The sequence below is a fragment of the Rhinoraja longicauda genome, chromosome 3, assembly GCF_053455715.1.
Source record: "Rhinoraja longicauda isolate Sanriku21f chromosome 3, sRhiLon1.1, whole genome shotgun sequence".
Lineage (NCBI taxonomy): Eukaryota > Metazoa > Chordata > Chondrichthyes > Rajiformes > Arhynchobatidae > Rhinoraja > Rhinoraja longicauda.
Window position 1 is genome coordinate 38,577,626 of NC_135955.1, and position 17,786 is coordinate 38,595,411.

Here is a 17,786-nt window from a genome sequence, read left to right on the forward strand (position 1 = left end):
GGTGTATGGAACAAGCTGCCAGAGGAGGTAGTTGAGGCAGGGACTATCCCAACGTTTAAAGAAGCAGTTAAGACAGGTACACAGATAGGTTCGGAGGGATATAGACCAAATGCAGGTAGGTGGGACTAGTGTAGCTGGGACATGGTGTATCCACGTTGTATCACTCTGTGACTCTAACATCACGCTGGGCCAGGCCATCCACTACATTGACCAATGCCACCCAGACACTGGATCTTAAAGTAAGAAAATCAGAAATTGCATATCTCCTGGGAAATTATAGAGACATGAAAGTTGCAAAGATGGTGCCAGAGCCTGGCGACGCTTTGAACACTGTCTCAGAAGAGGATCTACCATTATCTGCTACCATCGATCCACATAAGAGTGTATGATTGTACTCATGTATATTATGATTTCATTTGACTGGGCAAAACAAAGATTTTCACTGTATCTTAATATACGTGAAAATAATGAACTAAATTAATTTTGGTAGGACAAATAAGGCAGAACTTGCACCATAAATGGTAAGGTCCTGGTGAGTGTCATAGAGCTGCATAGCACCAAATTCAGTTTCCATCCACATCCCTGAGATGTGCAAGTGTTTAGGTTAAATGGCCTCTGTAAATTGTCTCTGATGTGTAGGGAGTGGATGCGAAGGGAGTGGATGCGAAAGTAGGTTTACCTAAAACATCCCTTCCCATTCCCATACTGACCTTTTTCTCGTGGGCCTCCTCCATTGCCAGAGTGAGGCCACACACAAACTGGAAGAATAACACCTCATATTCCACTTATCTTACAACCCAACAGTATAAACATTGAAATCTTAAATTTTAGGTAACCCCCCCCCATCTTTCTTGTGCCGCACCCCAATGCACACCCTTCTTCCCCCATGCCCTCACCTCAGTCCCCAATCAACCTATATCCTCACTCTGACTTTACATTTCACGCTTCTTCTCTCTTTACCCGACATCCTTATGTCTCCTTTTCACCTCTTAATCTACCCATCTGCAAGTCCTGCCCTGCTTTGACTTACCAAAGTGCAACACCACTCACAGTCAGAGTTAAATTCTAGTTGCCATTCCTTGATCCATCTTCCTAACTGATCTGAGATCTTGTTGTATATTTATACATATATCCTTCCTTACTGTCCACTAAAGTACCAATTTTGCTTTTTCAGCTGCAAATTTACTAACAATGTTTACTCCGTTGTAATTGTTAATGTAGACAACAAACAATGGTGGACCCAGCACCAACCACTGCAGTTTAGCTCTGGTCACAGATCTCCAATCTGAAAAACAACCTTCTGCAACTATCCTTTGATTCCTTCTGCAAAGCCAATTTTGAATCCAATTGGCTAGCTCATCTTGGATTCCACGTGATCTAACCTTCCAGACTAGCCTACCATGAGGGACCTTGTCAAATGCCTTGCTAATAAGATAGACAACATCTATTGCCCTGCCCGCATCAATCTTATTGGTAACCTCTTCAAAAAACTCTTATCAGATTTATGAGAAACAAAATTCCCATGCACAATACCATGCTGGCTATCCCAAATCAATCATGTCCATCCAAATGTTGGTAGATCCTATCCTTAAGAATCCCATCCAACAACTTTTCCACCGCTCAGGTTAGGCTCACCGGGCAGTAGTTTTTCCTTGCTGCCCTTCTTAAATAACATACAACATTAACCACCCTCCAGTCTTCTGGGACTTCACCTGAACAGAGAGACCTAGTGATGCAATTTGATAGGCAAATTCTGGTTGCCCCGCTGCAGAAGGAGGTCATTAAACTGGAAAAAGTGCAGACATGATTTATGAGGTTTTTAACCCTGACTCGATGGAGAGAGTTACAAGGAGAGGCTAAGATAGGCAGAGACTTTTCACCTGGAGGGACATCAGAATTGGAGGAGTTGCCAACAGTTAGGAATGTTATCAGAAGTTACAGCGGGATATCAGCTGTAGAAATGGGCAGGGAAATGACAGATGGAGTTTAACTCGAGCAAGAGTGAGGTGTTGCACTTTGGGAGATTGAATGTAAGAAGAGGGTATATACAGTTAATTGCAAGACCCTTAACAGCATTGATATGCAGAGGGATCTGGGAGTAAAAGTTCACAACTCACTAAAGGTGGTTGCACAAGTAGATAGGGTGGTAAAGAAGGCATATGGCCCCTTCATTGTTAGGGGCATTGAATATAAGAGTCAGGAAGTCATGATGCAGCTCTATAGAACTTTGGTTAGGCTACATTTGTGGTATTGCATGCAGTTCTGGTTACGGCATTACAGGAAATGTGTGGAGGATTTGGAGAAGGTACAGAGGAGGTTTTATCAGAATTCTGCCTGGATTAGACGGTGTCAGCTACAGGGAGAGGTTGGATTGACTTGGATTGTTTTCTCTGGAATGTCAGAGATTGAGGAAAGATGATAGAAATCTATAAATTCATGAGGCACAGATAGGGCATATAGTCAGAACTTTTTTCCTGGGGTGGTAATGTACTATACTAGAGGGCATAGATATAAGGTGAGAAGGGGAAAGTTTAATTGATATATGTGGGATTTTCTTTTAACACCAAGAGTGGTGGGGCCTAGAACGCATTGCTTGGGATGGTGGTGGAGGCAGATATGATAATAGCATTTAAGAGGTTTTAACATAAGCACGTGGAAGTGCAGGGAATAGAGGGATATGAATCATGTCGAAGTAGATGAGATCAATTTAACTAGGCATCATGTTCGGCACAAACAGTATGGGATGAAGGGCCCGTTCCTGTGCTATACTGTCCTTATGTTCTATGGAGCTTAGTTATATAAGGGAAGAACTTATAGAGGTATATAAAATCATGAGGGCAGAGATAAGGAGAATAGCTACATGGAAGGATATGAAGGTTTGGAAAATGTATAGAAGGGGTTACCAGAAAGTTGACTGGATTAAGGGGTATTAGGTACAGGGAGAGGTTGGACAGACTTGTCTTGGATTCTCTGGAACGCTGGAGGTTGCAGGGAGACCTGACGGAGATGTATAAAATTGAGAGGTGAGAGACACAGACATGGTTGACAGTCAGAACCTTTGTCACAGAATGGAAAAATCAAATATATTTGAGATGAGAGGGGCAAAGTTTGGGAAAGATGTGTGAGGCAATTGTTTTTACACAGGATGGTGAGTGCCTAGAATGTGCTGCCAGGTTGGTGGTTGAGGCAGATGTAATACTGCCATTTAAGAGGCTTTTTGATAGGCACATGGATAAGTAAGGAATGGAGGGACCAGCCAATCTCCATCTACTAACACCTAGCCTAGCAGAGCTGGTTCTTACCCTCAACAACTTCTCCTTTGACTCCTCCCACTTCCTCCAAACCCGAGGCGTAGCTATGGTCACTCGCATGGGCCCTAGCTATGCCTGCCTCTGTCGGGTACGTCAAACAATCCCTGTTCCAGACGTACACTGGCCCCATCCCCGAACTCTACCTCCGCTACATTGACGACTGCATTGGTGCTACCTCTTGTACCTATGCAGAACTCACTGACTATACATTTCACCACTAATTTCCATCCTGCTCTTAAATATACTTGGACCATCTCCGACATCTCCCTACTGTTTCTGGATCTCACCATCTCCATAACAGGAGACAGACTAGTGACCGACATCTACTACAAACCCACTGACTCCCACAGCTATCTGGACTACACTTCTTCCCACCCTGTCTCCTGCAAAAAGTCTATCCCCTACTCCCAATTCCTCCGTCTACGCCGCATCTGCGCCCAGGATGAGGTGTTTCACACTAGGGCGTCAGAGATGTCCTCATTCTTTAGGGGCTTCCCCTCTTCCATTGTAGATGAGGCTCTCACTAGGGCCTCCTCTATATCCCGCAGCTCCGCTCTTGCTCCCCCTCCTCTCATTCGTAACAAGGATTGAGTCCCCCTTGTCCTCACCTTCCACCCCATCAGCCAGCATATACAACAAATTATTCTCCAACATTTCCCTCACCTCCAACGGGACTCCACTACTGGCCATATCTTCCCATCTCCTCCCCTTTCTGCTTTCCGCAGAGACCGTTCCCTCCGTAACTCTCTGGCCCACTCGTCCCTTCCTACCCATACCACCCCCTCCCCGGGCACATTCCCCTGCAACCGCAGGAGATGAAACACCTGTCCCTTTACCTCCCCCCTCGATTCCATCCAAGGACCCAAACAGTCTTTCCAGGTGAGGCAGAGGTTCACCTGCACCTCCTCCAACCTCATCTATTGTATCCGCTGTTCCAGATGTCAACTTCTCTACATCGGCGAGACCAAACTCGGCTCGCCGATCGTTTAGCTCAACACCTTCGCTCAGTCCGCTTTAACCAACCTGATCTCCCGGTGGCTGAGCACTTCAACTCCCCCTCCCACTCTGACCTTTCTGTCATGGGCCTCCTCCAGTGTCATAGTGAGGCCCACCGCAAATTGGAGGAACAGCACCTCATATTTTGCTTGGGCAGCTTACAGCCCAGCGGTATGAACATTGACTTCTCTAACTTTAGATAGCTCCTCTGTCCCTCTCTTTCCCTCCCCATTCCCAGTTCTCCCACTGTCTTCCTGTCCCCCCTATATCCTTTCTTTGTCCCGCCCCCCCTGACATCAGTCTGAAGAAGGGTCTCCACCCGAAACGTCACCCATTCCTTCTCTCCAGAGATACTGCCTGACCTGCTGAGTTACTTTTGTGATACCTTTGATATGTACCAGCATCTGCAGTTATTTTCCTACACAAGGAATGGAGGGATATGGATAATGCACAGGTTGATAAGAGATGGTCTTGGCATCATGTTGGCACAGACCTTGTGAGCAGGAGAGACTGTTTTTATGCTATACTGTTGTATTATGCTGTGTTATGTTACATAGTAAAGTGTATATATATTGAAAAAAATTCAGAACTAGAAAAAGTTATCCTCTGGAATTGTAACGAAATCTAAGTAATGGAAAAGAATACATACTCAAGGTTTGGGATTGGACAAAAACATATAAGCTCTGTATGTCAAGAACAATTGTCACATAAATTCCTCTCTGTTTTTACCGAGGAGAAAAACAGGAGGACGTAACTTGGGGCATTCAATGGAGGTGTCTTGAGAACTGTCAGTGTTACGGTCGAAAAGGTGCTGAAGGTACTATCTTGTATGAAAGCAGACAAATCTCTGGAGCCTGATCAGATATATCCGAGGACATTGTAGGAAACTAGAGGGGCAATTGCGGGAGCCCTGGTTGAAATTTACGAGTCGTCATTAAAAACAGGAGAGGTGCAGAAGAGACTGGAGGGAGGCAAATATTGTGTCTCTATTCAAGAAGGGCTGCAGGGATAATGTTGGGAACTGTAGGCCAGTGAGCTTAACATCCATAGTTGGAAAGTTACTAGAGAGTATTCTGAGGGTTAGGGTATACATACATTTAGATGAACAAGGGCTGATTAGGGAGAGTCAGCATGGTTTTGTACGTGGGAGGTCGGGTCCCACAGATCTGATTGAGTTTTTTGAAGGTTGATGAGGGCAGAGCTGTAGATGTTTTATATATATGGACTTCAGCAAAGCATTCGGCAAGTTTCCACATGGTAGGCTGCTCTGGAAGGTTAGATTGCATGGGATCCAAGGAGAGATAGCTGAATGGATAGAAAATTGGCTTCATGGAAGGAAGCAGAGGGTGATGGTGGAAGGTTGCTTCTCAGACTGGAGGCTTGTGACTAGTAGTGTGTCTCAAGGTTCGATGCTGGGCCCGTTACTGTTTGTCATCTATATCAATGATTTGGATGAGGTACATGGCGAGATTAGCAAGTTTGCAGGTGTTACAAAAGTGGGTGGTTTTGCAGATAGTGAAGATGTTTGTGAAAAATTGCAGCAGCATCTTGATCAGTTGGCCTGGTGGGCTGAGGAATAGTTTATGTAATTTAATACAGAAAAATGTGAAATGCTGCATTTTGGGAAGTATAACAATGGACAGGACGTATACAGTGAATGGTAGGACTCTGGGGAGTGTTGTAAAGCAGAGTGCAAGTGTATGCTTCCTTGAAGGTGGAGTCGTAGGTAGATAGGGTTGTCAAAAAGGCTTTTGGCACATTTGCCTTCATCAGTCAAAGTATTGAAGTTGGGAGGTCATGTTGCAGTCATGTCAGACGTTGGTGAGGCCGCAATTAAAGTATTGTGCTCAGTTCTGGGCACCATGTTTCAGGAAATATGTTGTCAAGCTGGAAAGGGTACAGGGAAGATTTACAAGGGTGTTGCCAGGACTCGTGGGTCTGAACTATAGGGATAACTTTATTCCTTGGAGGGCAGGAGGATGGGGGGTGATCTTATAGATGTATACAAGATCAAGAGAAGTATAGATCAGGTAGATGAACAGTTTCTTGCCCAGAGTAGGGGAATCGAGGAGCAGTGGACATGGTTTAAGGTGAAGGGGAAAAGATTTAATAGGAATCTGAGGTGTAACATTTTCACACAAAGGGTGGTAGGTGTATGGAACAAGCTGCCAGAGGAGGTAGTTAAGGCAGGGACTATCCCAACATTTAAGAAACAGTTAGACGAGTACATGGGTAGGACAGGTTTGGAAGGATATGGGCCAAACGCAAGCAGGTAGGACTAGTGTAGCTGGGACATGTTGGCCGATGTGGGCAAGTTGGCCGAAGGGCCTGTTTCCACGCTGTGTGAGTCTATGACTCTCTGATAAAGGTTAATGCTCTGAGTTTAAAGCTATAAAATGGGCAAAACTGAATATACATTACTAATGGTATGAAAATCCACATCAACAAGGGGGGCCTGTTCTGAATCACTCACACCATGTTAAAATGAGGCAATTTGATATTAAGGAAATGTGAAAAAAAGACAAATATGGAAAGTTATGGAAATGGAAAACCTAATTCAACCACATAAATGTATATTCATTAAATCAATTATTAAGCTGGCAGACACAGTACGTCTGATTCTTCAGCAGGTTTTTTAAGGAATCTATGAAAGGAAGTGTACATTTTGATATGATATTCATAACTGCCAGAAATGCAGACAAAATTAAATTTACATCGATACACCATGAGGATTACAACATAAGAGGCTGAAATTTAACTTGATAAGACAGAGATACCAGAGAGACCTGAAACCAGGACTGATCTTTACAATTTTGTAATTCAATAAAATGGTGAAAATTGACATAGCATAAATTTTAATAGGAGATAAATGACTACCCTTAAAAGATGTAATCAAAACCAGGAAGTTCATCCCAAAGAAACATGGCCTCAAATAACATCAAATAAATAAGGAAAATAAATTGGTTGATTAAATCTCAAAGGGAACAGGGATTCACATGTGAACAGCAGAAAAGGCAGAACAAGTTAAGAGCATAATAAAGTGAGAAAGTCCTGGAGCAAATGCATTGGAGATGAGGTTAAACATAGTTACCAAAGATGTCTTAATACACCAAGTGCCATAAAGGCATTAACAAATACTAGGGTGAACTATAGACCCAAGAGGTTTCAAACAAACTGAGCAGAAGAAGATTTTGCCTATTGGGTAACTCTTGATCTATTCGTCTGTTGGGAGAGTGGAAGTTCTAAGGATTTAATTTGGAGATACAGCGCGGAAACAGGCCCTTCGGCCCACCAGGTCCGCACCAACCAGCGATCCCCGCACATTAACAGTAACCTACACCCACTAGGGCCAATTTTTACATTTACCAAGCCAATTAACCTACAAACCTGTACGTCTTTGGAGTGTGGGAAGAAACCGAAGATCTCGGAGAAAACCCACGCAAGTCACAGGGAGAACATACAAACTCCGCACAGACAGTACCCACAGTCAGGATTGAACCTAGGTCTCTGGCGCAGCATTCGCTGTAAGGCAGCAACTCTAACGCTGCACCACTGTGATCGCCCTAATTTACATGAGGAACTGGGATTGAAATGCTTCAATCCAATTTAGAGGTTAAGATTAAACATGAACGTGTTCTTCTAACTTCATTTTTCACACGATCTCTATCATTACATTCCTTGCTAGTTTCTACATCATAACTTGAGAATGTTCCTGATTACTGATCTTACTATCTACAAAGTAAGCATTTTCCCTTTATTATTCCAATGACTCATATGCATACCGAGCAAAAATAAATCATCGTAGTGCTGAATGACAGCTGCAGAATGATCAATGGCCACTTGTACATCACCTGGATAGCTGGACTGGAATCTGGATGGCTCTGGCCAGCCAAGGAGAAAGGAACACACAAGCATAACATGGCAGCTAAGCTAAGGATTCCAGCTATAAAGGCTTAACTGGTCTCCATAGTCAAATCAGCAGGTCAAGAAACAACACGATAAAAAACAGCCAGGCTATATGATGTTAGACTAAACTAAAGAAAATAAACTTGAAAATTGGTGGAGTTATCAATATGAAGTACGTTTTCAACGGTACAACAGGACAAAGGTACAAAGGTACAATTGGAAAGTTGTGCGGAAAAATGAGATGTGGTGTTTTTTCTGGACAAGGGTGAGATATTGGATTTTGAGAGGTCAAATGCAATAGGAAAATATACAATAAATGGTAGGGTTCTTAGAAATATTGTGTAAAGAGGGTTTTTTGGATGCAAGTCCATAGCTCCCCAAAGTGGCGTTAAGTAGATAATGTGATCATGGATTGGGGCATTGACTAAATAAAATGAGATGTCATGATCCAGCTGCACAATTATTTAGTCCACTTTTCAAGTACCGTATGCAGTTTTGGTTGGCACACCATTAGGATGTATTGGGACTAAGGAGAAGGTTTGGAAGGATTCTTAAAATTTAACTGAAACTGGATTGAAATGCATGAATTATAAACAAAGGTTGGTCAAACTTAGGTGTGTAGGAAGGAACTGCAGATGCTGGTTTAAACTGAAGTTAGACACAAAACGCTGGAGTAACTCAGTGGGCCAGGCAGCATTTCTGGGGGAAAAGAATAGGTGATGTTTTGGGTCAATACCCTTCTTCCCACTGGTCAAACTTGGATTGTTTTCTATGAAGTATTGGACGCTGAAGGACGACCAGATAGAAGTATATAAAATTATGAGAGGCATGCATAGGATGTGTAGAGTCCTTTGCCTAGAGTGGAAATGTGACATATTAGAGGGCAAGGGTTTAAAGTGAGAGGGGGAATGTTTAAAGAAATTTGAGAAGTGCTGCACTCTGAACTACTTTGGCAATCAGTCTGACAAAATCTGACATTTTAATTTCCTTCTGTTTAAATCTTATATCAGATCCAGTCCTCCCGACTTATCGAGGAATTTCAAGATTTTGACAAACTAAGTGGTCAAGAACACAACTTAAAAAGCTACCTCAAAAACAACTAAAATATTTCAAACTTTTGAAATTTTGAAGCTCCACACAAGGGTAAATTTTTCCTTGGTAGTTTTTTTGACAAGCAAAGGAATTCCCTCAATGTCCTGGTTAATATAAATATGGCAAATCAACATAATTAATTGAGATTATCTGGAAATTGTTCCATTGCTATTTATGGAATCTTAGTTGATGCAAACTGGCTGCAACAACTACATTACAACAGGAGGCACAAAAGATCAAATTGTTACTGATTCCAATTCAGCAATTGAAAGTTCCAATTAAAAGTTCCAAATATGCTATGAACAATTTATTTTCCTTTTTTTACTGTTTGCTTCAACAAATATGTGCACTGTAGTTCAAATCCATTTTTTTTGTAATTCATAGGAAAATGACAGAGCAGAGAAGGCTTTTAGTCAATTCCATAGTTTCTTGGTTTGGCTCATTCAATTGCATAATTGCTGAAGAAAGAAGCCAATTGGGTGGTACTTCAGTGCATGCTGAGGGACTGCTCCACTGCCACATGGAGCCTTCTGCACAAGTTAACCCACAATCTCATCCACCCTTTGACCCATAAAAGATCCTATGCTAATAACCAAATCAAAACTACAGACTATTCCTTGTGTCTGTAGAACACTCCTATCAACTATCCAACCATAAATGGATTCAATGAATACCCATATCATTTGCTGTTTTTTTTTGTGTGGACATGGAAGATTCAATTTAATAATTATGACTGCACTAGAAATATAAATCATTGATTTAAAGGGGATATAAAATAATTCTACATGAATTAACTGCAAACAGCTCTCACAACTCAGATTTTTTTTCTAGAATAAACAAGGCCATACCTGTGTGCGTTCGCATATGCTGCACATAATTGTTCTTTCTGTCGGAGAAATATGAACACTGTGAACAGGTATAAACCTTTCGGGGAAAATGGTTCCGCAAATGCTTCTTCCAATGATATTCACTGACAGTAGTGTATGTGCAGATGGTGCATTTATAAACTTTCTCATTTTCTCCAACTTTGTCATGATGTTTTAGATGTGCCAAGTAATGATCATAACGGTTTGTGTTATAGCCACATCTGTCACAGCGAATTGGACCTTTTGAAATATCTGCCTCTTCTGGAAGAGGATCTGGAACTTTGGATTTGCTTTGTTTTTCTGCATTTTCTTCAACAATGAACTTTTTGGCACTATGTACTTTGATATGATGCACAAAGTCCTTCTCAGATTCTGCTTCATAGTCGCAGGGTCGACAACGAAATGGTTTTGACTTTTTTCCTTTGTCTGCCAAGCTTCCCTGATTCACTACTTCTGCTGTATCTGCGCTCAGGTCCTTAGACAAAGTTTCTGAACTATCCGTTGTTGCAACATTCGGTACACTTTGATGTTCTGCATTTACATTTTCTGATTGCACTGTGTCATTTACATCAGGTCTCAATTCTTCCTCGTTGTCTGATAAATTATCGTCGACTGTTTTCAATTCTGCCATCAGTACCTCCTCTCCTTGGCGATCATAACAGCTTATGTCACCAGTTAAGGCAACATTTGCTAACATAACCAGCTGAGGTGCTGCTGTCAAATCATTCTTGGAGAGGTAAGAAAGGTCACATATTTCCTCACTGGAAGAAGCCCCGATATTGAAGTGAGAAAACATGCTGGTCCCACTGGATTGCTCAAGTACTTGTGCAGCCATCTTTAATTTTCTGTGTGTAAAAACATCAACATAATATGAGATATAGTCAAAATGACTCTCTTCTGCAAAGTTATTACCATAAAGCAGGAGAATTATTATTTTGTTGCATTACCATTATTCAGGACCATTTCAACAATTGAACACTATGAGTATATGTATATAGCATGGCACACAATTAAATCTATAATATTTTCTCAATATCACAATTTTGTAATATATTATGACATTCTATTTAATAAAATCTCATGGATTAAATTTTACTTGAGAAACCTATTCTTGCCAAAAAATGATATTTTGATAGTTTACTACTCAAGCAGTGATTACTGAAATTCTGAAGTTCAAAAGGTTCAACTCTGGAAACTCCTCAGAATTCACTGGAGTTCTGAGCATGTGTGAACCACTTTCTAAAATACTGTAGATTTACTCTCCAAATTGAACTGGATCCAAGATGGAAGTGGGCAGAAGGTTATTCCTTCTGTGCCCCTTTTCTCCCCAGGTACCAAGAGGCAACTGGAATAGGCGCGGGGTGCGGCTCGGCTGCGGGGCCTAACATCGCCCGCTGCGTCTCGGCCGCTGGACTTTACATCCCGGTGCGGCTTGGCCGCTGGACTTTACATCCCGGTGCGGCTTGGCCGCTGGACTTAACAGTGCCCGGTGCAGCTCGGCTGCGGGGCTTAACAGTGCCCGGTGCAGCTCGGCTGCGGGGCTTAACAGTGCCCGGTGCGGCTTGGCCGCTGGACTTTTCACCGCCGGTGCGGCTCGGCCGCGGGGCTTGACATCGCCCGGTGCAGCTCGGCTGCGGGGCTTTTCATCGCTGGTGCGGCTCGGCTGCGGACCTGACATCGCCCGGTGCGGCTCGACCACGGGACTTAGCTGCGCAAGGCTTGGTTGCGGGCCTTTCATCGCCCGGTTCGGCCGCGAGACGTTTCAGCGCCCGGTGCGGGGACTGTGCGGGTCGGTCGGGGACGAGCTGTCTGTCCGTGGGCGTGGGGAAGAGAGTGGAAGTTTTGTTGCCTCCATCACAGTGAGGGGGTGTTTGGAGTCACTGTGATGGACGTTTGTGTTGGGGTTATGTGTCTTGTGTTCTTTGTTTTTTCTATGACTGCTATGTAGTTTCGTTCGGTACTTCGGTACCGAACGACAAATAAAGCTCTGTTATACCTGTTATACTGTTATACCTGTTATCCAGCCATGGTGATAGGAAAGGAACATCCTGACATTATGATAGGGAGAAAGTATTATTAGATTAGGAAGGCATCATAAGGAGTGAGAAAATACAGGGATGGCAATGTCGGGGGAAAGTGAACATGGACAAAGAAGGATTGGGCAGAGTCCATGGAATCTTACAAACTGGGATTGGGAGAATGGAGTGATCTAGGTTTGTGGAAAAGAGTGATCAACCAAATTAGGACTCGGTTGAAGATTGTCGGGCAGACAATGTGTGGGCAGAGGTAAAAGAAAAGCAGTGATTGAGAGCACAGAATGCAACTCCAATGGATCGGGGAACACAGTGTGCAGATTATATCGGGCATGAGAGGACAGCTCCTAATGGCATTGAGTCTACAAGCACCAGAGGTATGGATGGAGAGTTTCCTGAATGTGACGAAAGGGTTCAGAGAGCCTGAAGTTTAAGTGGGAGGTGAAATTAAAGAAAGTGAAGGAATATGTTTGCCAGGAATGAGAAATTGGGTTCTGAATGGAGAACTGAACATGATAATGCAAGAAGTGGCTCTGGAGAAGGCAAGATGGATGCCTTGTGGACCAGATTCCTGAAGGATAGTGAAAATAGAATGTGGTGGGGGGGGGATTGAAAGAGATTGAGAGGAGAAGGAATGAAACAGAGCTGGATAATGGACATTGACCTTAAAGACAAAATGGCATCAGAATCGGGGTAATTGGTGGTGGGGGGGGGGGGGTTTAATGTTTGGGATGTTGGAAAAGAATCAAAAGGAGAGAGATGGGCCTGATGGAATTGTGGGCAAGGGAAAAAAGGGGTTCAATAGTTGGCAGATGCAAGGGATTGGATGGAAGTAGGCAAAGGAGATGATGATGGTAATCAGAGGGGTGGGTGGGTGAGGTGAAGGCAGGGGTCTGCAAGATGGATATTGGGGGAGCATGGAAATCTGCTAGAGATCGAGGGAAGATGGCACTGGATGACAGAGCAGCAATTCTAGGGAGGTCTGCCAAGGCCCGCAGAGAAGGGAGCAAATATGTGGCAGATTATATCAGGATTTCCAAACAGAGAGGTTAAGGGTGCGCACAGGTCTGGGAGAGGAGGAGGCTAAGATGAGCTTGTTCCTGGGTAGAAAGCAGGAGTCTGACAGAATCCCCAACACATCAACTCCCAACACATCCATACTGACCAACCTGATATATTCGGCTAGTTCCATTTACCTGCATTTGGCCATATCCCTCTAAACCCTTCCTATTAATACATCTGTCTAAATTATTTTAAAGTCATAATTGTAACTACTTTGCTTGTTTCCTCCGACAGCTCATTTTAGATACAGATTACCCTCTGAATGAAAGAATTGATCTGAGCTCCCTCTCACCTTAGGCCTATGTCCTCTAGTTTTAGAATCCCCTGCCCTGGGGAAAAGACTGTGAGTGTTCCCTTTATATCCTCATGATTTTCTATACTAAAATAAGATTACACCTCAGCGTTCTAAACACCAAAGAAAACAAGTCACATTCCATCCACCCTCTCCCACAAGTCCCAGTAACATCCTGGATAATGTCTTCTGTATCCTTTCCAACCTAATACTGCTCTTCCCAGAGCTAGGTTACCAGAGCTGCATAACTATTCCAAGGATGGTCTCACCATTGATGTCACAACAAAGACAAACATGCCATAAACCTTCTTCACTACCCTGCCCACCTGAATCGCCACTTTCAGAGAACATACATATGTCCTCCTACATCTGTTTTGTAACACTCTCCAGGGCTCTACTATTTACTATGCAAGTCCTGCCCTTCTTTGACATACATCTGCCCAAGTCTTGCACCAGCTTGTAACACCTCACACTTGTCAGAGTTAAATTCCATTTGCCATTCTTGGTCCATCTGCATGACTGATTGAGATCCTGTTTAAACTTAGATATCATTCTTCACTGTCCATTATACCACCAATCGTGGTGTCACCTGCAAATTTACGAACAATGTCAATTACAGTTTCATCCAAATCGTTAATGCAGTTAATAAACAGTGGGCATAGCACCATCCCCTGCAGTTCATCACTATCATAGGCTCCAATCAGAAATACCCTGCACAACTAATTACCCTTTGATTCCATTCTCCAAGCCAATTTTGAATTCAATTGGCTAGCTCATGGATTCTATGTAAGCTAGTCTTCCAGACTAACCTATGATGTGGGATCGTGTCAAATGTCCTGCTAAAATGGAGAGGGGTGGGAGAAAATCCAGAGTAAGGTGGGAGTGTGGTGCTGTAGAATCCAGTGCTGGGTGGAGAGGAGGATGTGGCTGTTTAGCATAGATGTATGGGATTGGTTTGAAGGCTGGGGATTGTCAAGCAGGGGTAAGCTGGAGACTTGGGGAATGGATGGATAGACTGCAGGTGAACTGGGACAAAACACAAAAAGTTCATTAGGAACTTAGTGGGTCAGCCAACATTTGTGCCAGATGATGTTTCAGGTTAGGACCTGACTTCAGATCTGGGGGATGGTGGCGAAGTGCTGCAGAAGATCTGGGTCAAGGTAGAGTGGGTGTGCAAGGCATGTAAGTAAGTGAGGGGATGTAAAGGGGTTTCTGGAACTGTTGTTAAAAATGTGTGGAAGGGTTGCTGGAGATCTGTAAATGGGCAACACAGGATGTGGGGAGGGCACTGCGGGGGGGGGGGGGGGGTGGGAATCGAGGGTGAGAGGCGATTGAAGAAGGTACTGGGTCTGAGAGTGCAGGAGATACGGGGAGCTGGAGCAGAACTGCAGCGCAACGTGGTGTTGGGTGCATCGGCACCGTGGAGCGTGGCGGGGAGCAGGCGATCTTGACGGATCTCGGATATTGGGTGCTGGAATTCTTCAGGCTCCGTGGGCCGACATGTTGATTCCAGAACCGCTCGCTGTCCAGGCGGAACCCGAGTTTTTTTTGAGGGGACGGGACGGGGCTGCTCTCTCCACCCTATCCCCGTCAAACTCCACTCGAGAAGGAGACGGAGACACCCAGGGAGTGGGGCCCAGCCACTCGCCCACTCCCTTCATTGCCCCTCCTGGTGGGGGGGAGGGGGGGGTCGAGGACGGGCCTGCTCCGCGATCAGCCCTGGACAGCGCCTCAGCGCCGCGATCTCCGGAGCTCCGCTCCGCTCCGAACTAGCCACCGAGAGGGGCTTCCTCTCTTCGGGCTGGGCATCAGTATTGGGTTCGGCTCACCTGCGGTCCGCTGCGGCTCGGCGGTGCTCTCTGCGCGACTCTGGGCGCCTCGCATTCCTTCACACCGAGAAGCCGAGCGAAAGTTTCAGCCCAACTCCAGCAACAGGTCTTCCGCCCGAGCAGGCCACTGACGTCAGCGCGCCGCGGCACAGCTGTCAGCGCAGTGCCCGCAGAAAACAAGAGTTGCACGGGGTGCACCCCAATAACCCGGAGCCCAGTCACAGGGTGCACCTCAATTACCAGGACCCCAGCACCAGGTGCACCCCAATAATCGGTGCTTAAGCGCAGGGTGCACCCCAAAAACCGGTGTTCCAACGCAGATTGTACCCCAATCACCAGGGACTCCAGCTTTGGGTGAATCAGCAACAGTACAAAGTGTACCCCCATTAACCAATGCTCCAGCGCAGGGTTCCCCGACAATCACTACGAGCTCCAGCACAGGGTACACCCCAGTAACCGGTACACCAGCACAGGGTGCACCCCAACAACTGGGGACGCCAGCACAAGGTTCACCCCAATAACCAGGGACTCCAGAACAAGGTGCATCCCAATAACGTGCACCCCAATAACGTGCACCAGCACAGAGTGCACCCCAATAACCAGTGCCCCAGCACAGGCTGTACCCAATAACTGGTGCCCCAGCAGATTGTACCCCAATTGCCAGGGACTCCATCACAGGGTGCAGCCCAACAACTGTGGTGCAGCACAGCGTGCCCTCCAACAACCAGGACGCCAGCCACAGGTTGCTTCCCAATCACCAGGGACTCCAGCACAGGTTGCACTTCAATCACCGGGGCTCCAAGCACAGGGATGCTCCTCAATCACCAGGGGGTTCAGGCACAGATGCACCCCAATCACCGGAGACTGCAGGGAGAGGGAGAGAGAGCATCCAAATTTGAAGTGGTTTCATGGAGAGAAAGGGAGCTTCCCAATCAATGGTGGCTTGATAGAGAAACAATGAGGAATCCAAATCAACAGAGGCTCCAGTGAGAGGGAAGAAAGAGTCCCATTCAACAGAACCTACAGAAACATCCCATTCAACAATTCTGAGACAGGAGCACCCTAGACAGCATAGCTCCAGAGACGGGAGAAACCACTGAGTAAGTAGAGCTACTGACATGGAGCGCTCCAATCAACAACGCTCCAGGAACAGAAGTATTCTAATAAATAGGGTTTCTCCCACAGACGGGAAGAGGAGAGGGACAATCAACAAGAGCTCCAGGGATGAAAACCACAATTAGCCGGACTAACAGAGGAAGCACCCCAATCAGCTATGGGTCCAGAGAGAGGTGGCATCCCAATCAACAGGGGTTTCTGGGATGTGGAAAACCCCAATCTACAGAATTCCAGGGACAGGCAGCACACCCAATCTGCAGCGACAGAATATTCTTTTAAATTTCAAAAATAAACTTTATTCTGAATAAACACAAAAAACTTCATAAATTCTCAGTCTATACATTCAAAAATGTCGTACTCAGTGGTGTTCGCACCTTTCTTTGCCACACATGCCCCCCATGGGTGATACATCTTCCCTTGTTTGAGGGGTATGCCCTCAATATCCAGCAGCAGAAGAGCCCACGATTGTAGTCTTCCCCCATGGAGCCTTGGCATTGGCTGCACCAAGCCTCAGTACGTCCCACAGCATGTACTGCTGCAGCCTGGATTGGGTCAGTCAGCAATATACCCTGATGACATCTCGCTGTGCTGGGAGACCAACAAATTTTGAGAAGACCAAAGAGCGTCTTTCACTGAATTGATGATTTTCCAGTGGCATTTGATGTCTGCCTCTGGATGCATCCCTGGGATAAGCCCAAATATCAGAGAGTATTCTGTTTCGCAGCTGTTCAGAATGAACCATGACAAATACCCTTGCATCCTTCTCCAGATCTTCACAAACACACTCTGCAAAGAGATGGGCAACTATCTCTTCTCCATTGCAGCATCTTGAGAGCAGCATACTTTGGTAGTAAGATTCTGACAATATAGGAAAGATCTGACTGGGGAATGCTCTCTCACCACCAGCCAAGCAAGGTTTTGGTGTTTATTAGTGAGTTATGGTGATGAGGCATTTCACCAAACTGTGCAGTCTGCTCAGGGATCTACCTCACAGAATCCTTCGAGTCCTTGTCCTGCGGTATCTTTGGATCTTCGGATGTTGCACTTCCCGTTGGACGTGGTCAAAGGTGTTGGTCTGAAAGACCTTTTCCACAAAGAACAGGTGGTGCAGCAATATCTATCTGACTGGCACATGTTTAATTTAGTTTATTGTCACGTGTACTGAGGTACAGTGAAAAGCTTTGTGCGGCATCAGTGGCAGGATTGTCCTTATATGTCAATATGCTGTCTACTGTAAGTCAATAACCAGTCAATATCCTGTCTACTGTACATCTGTAGGAGTT

General features: G+C 44.9%; 1 protein-coding gene across 1 annotated transcript in view; it reads right to left on the bottom strand.

The window, feature by feature from the left end:
- The window catches only part of rest (RE1-silencing transcription factor), a 38,379-nt gene extending 22,880 nt beyond the window's left edge, over positions 1 to 15,499 (bottom strand). The window contains exons 1-2 of the mRNA XM_078395957.1: positions 15,388 to 15,499; positions 10,154 to 11,016 (exon numbers count right to left, since the gene is read on the bottom strand). Coding sequence (XP_078252083.1) covers positions 10,154 to 11,006 — 853 coding nt within the window. The 5' untranslated portion in view covers positions 11,007 to 11,016; positions 15,388 to 15,499. The remainder of the gene's footprint in view (positions 1 to 10,153; positions 11,017 to 15,387) is intronic.
- Between the last annotated feature and the right edge of the window lie 2,287 nt (positions 15,500 to 17,786).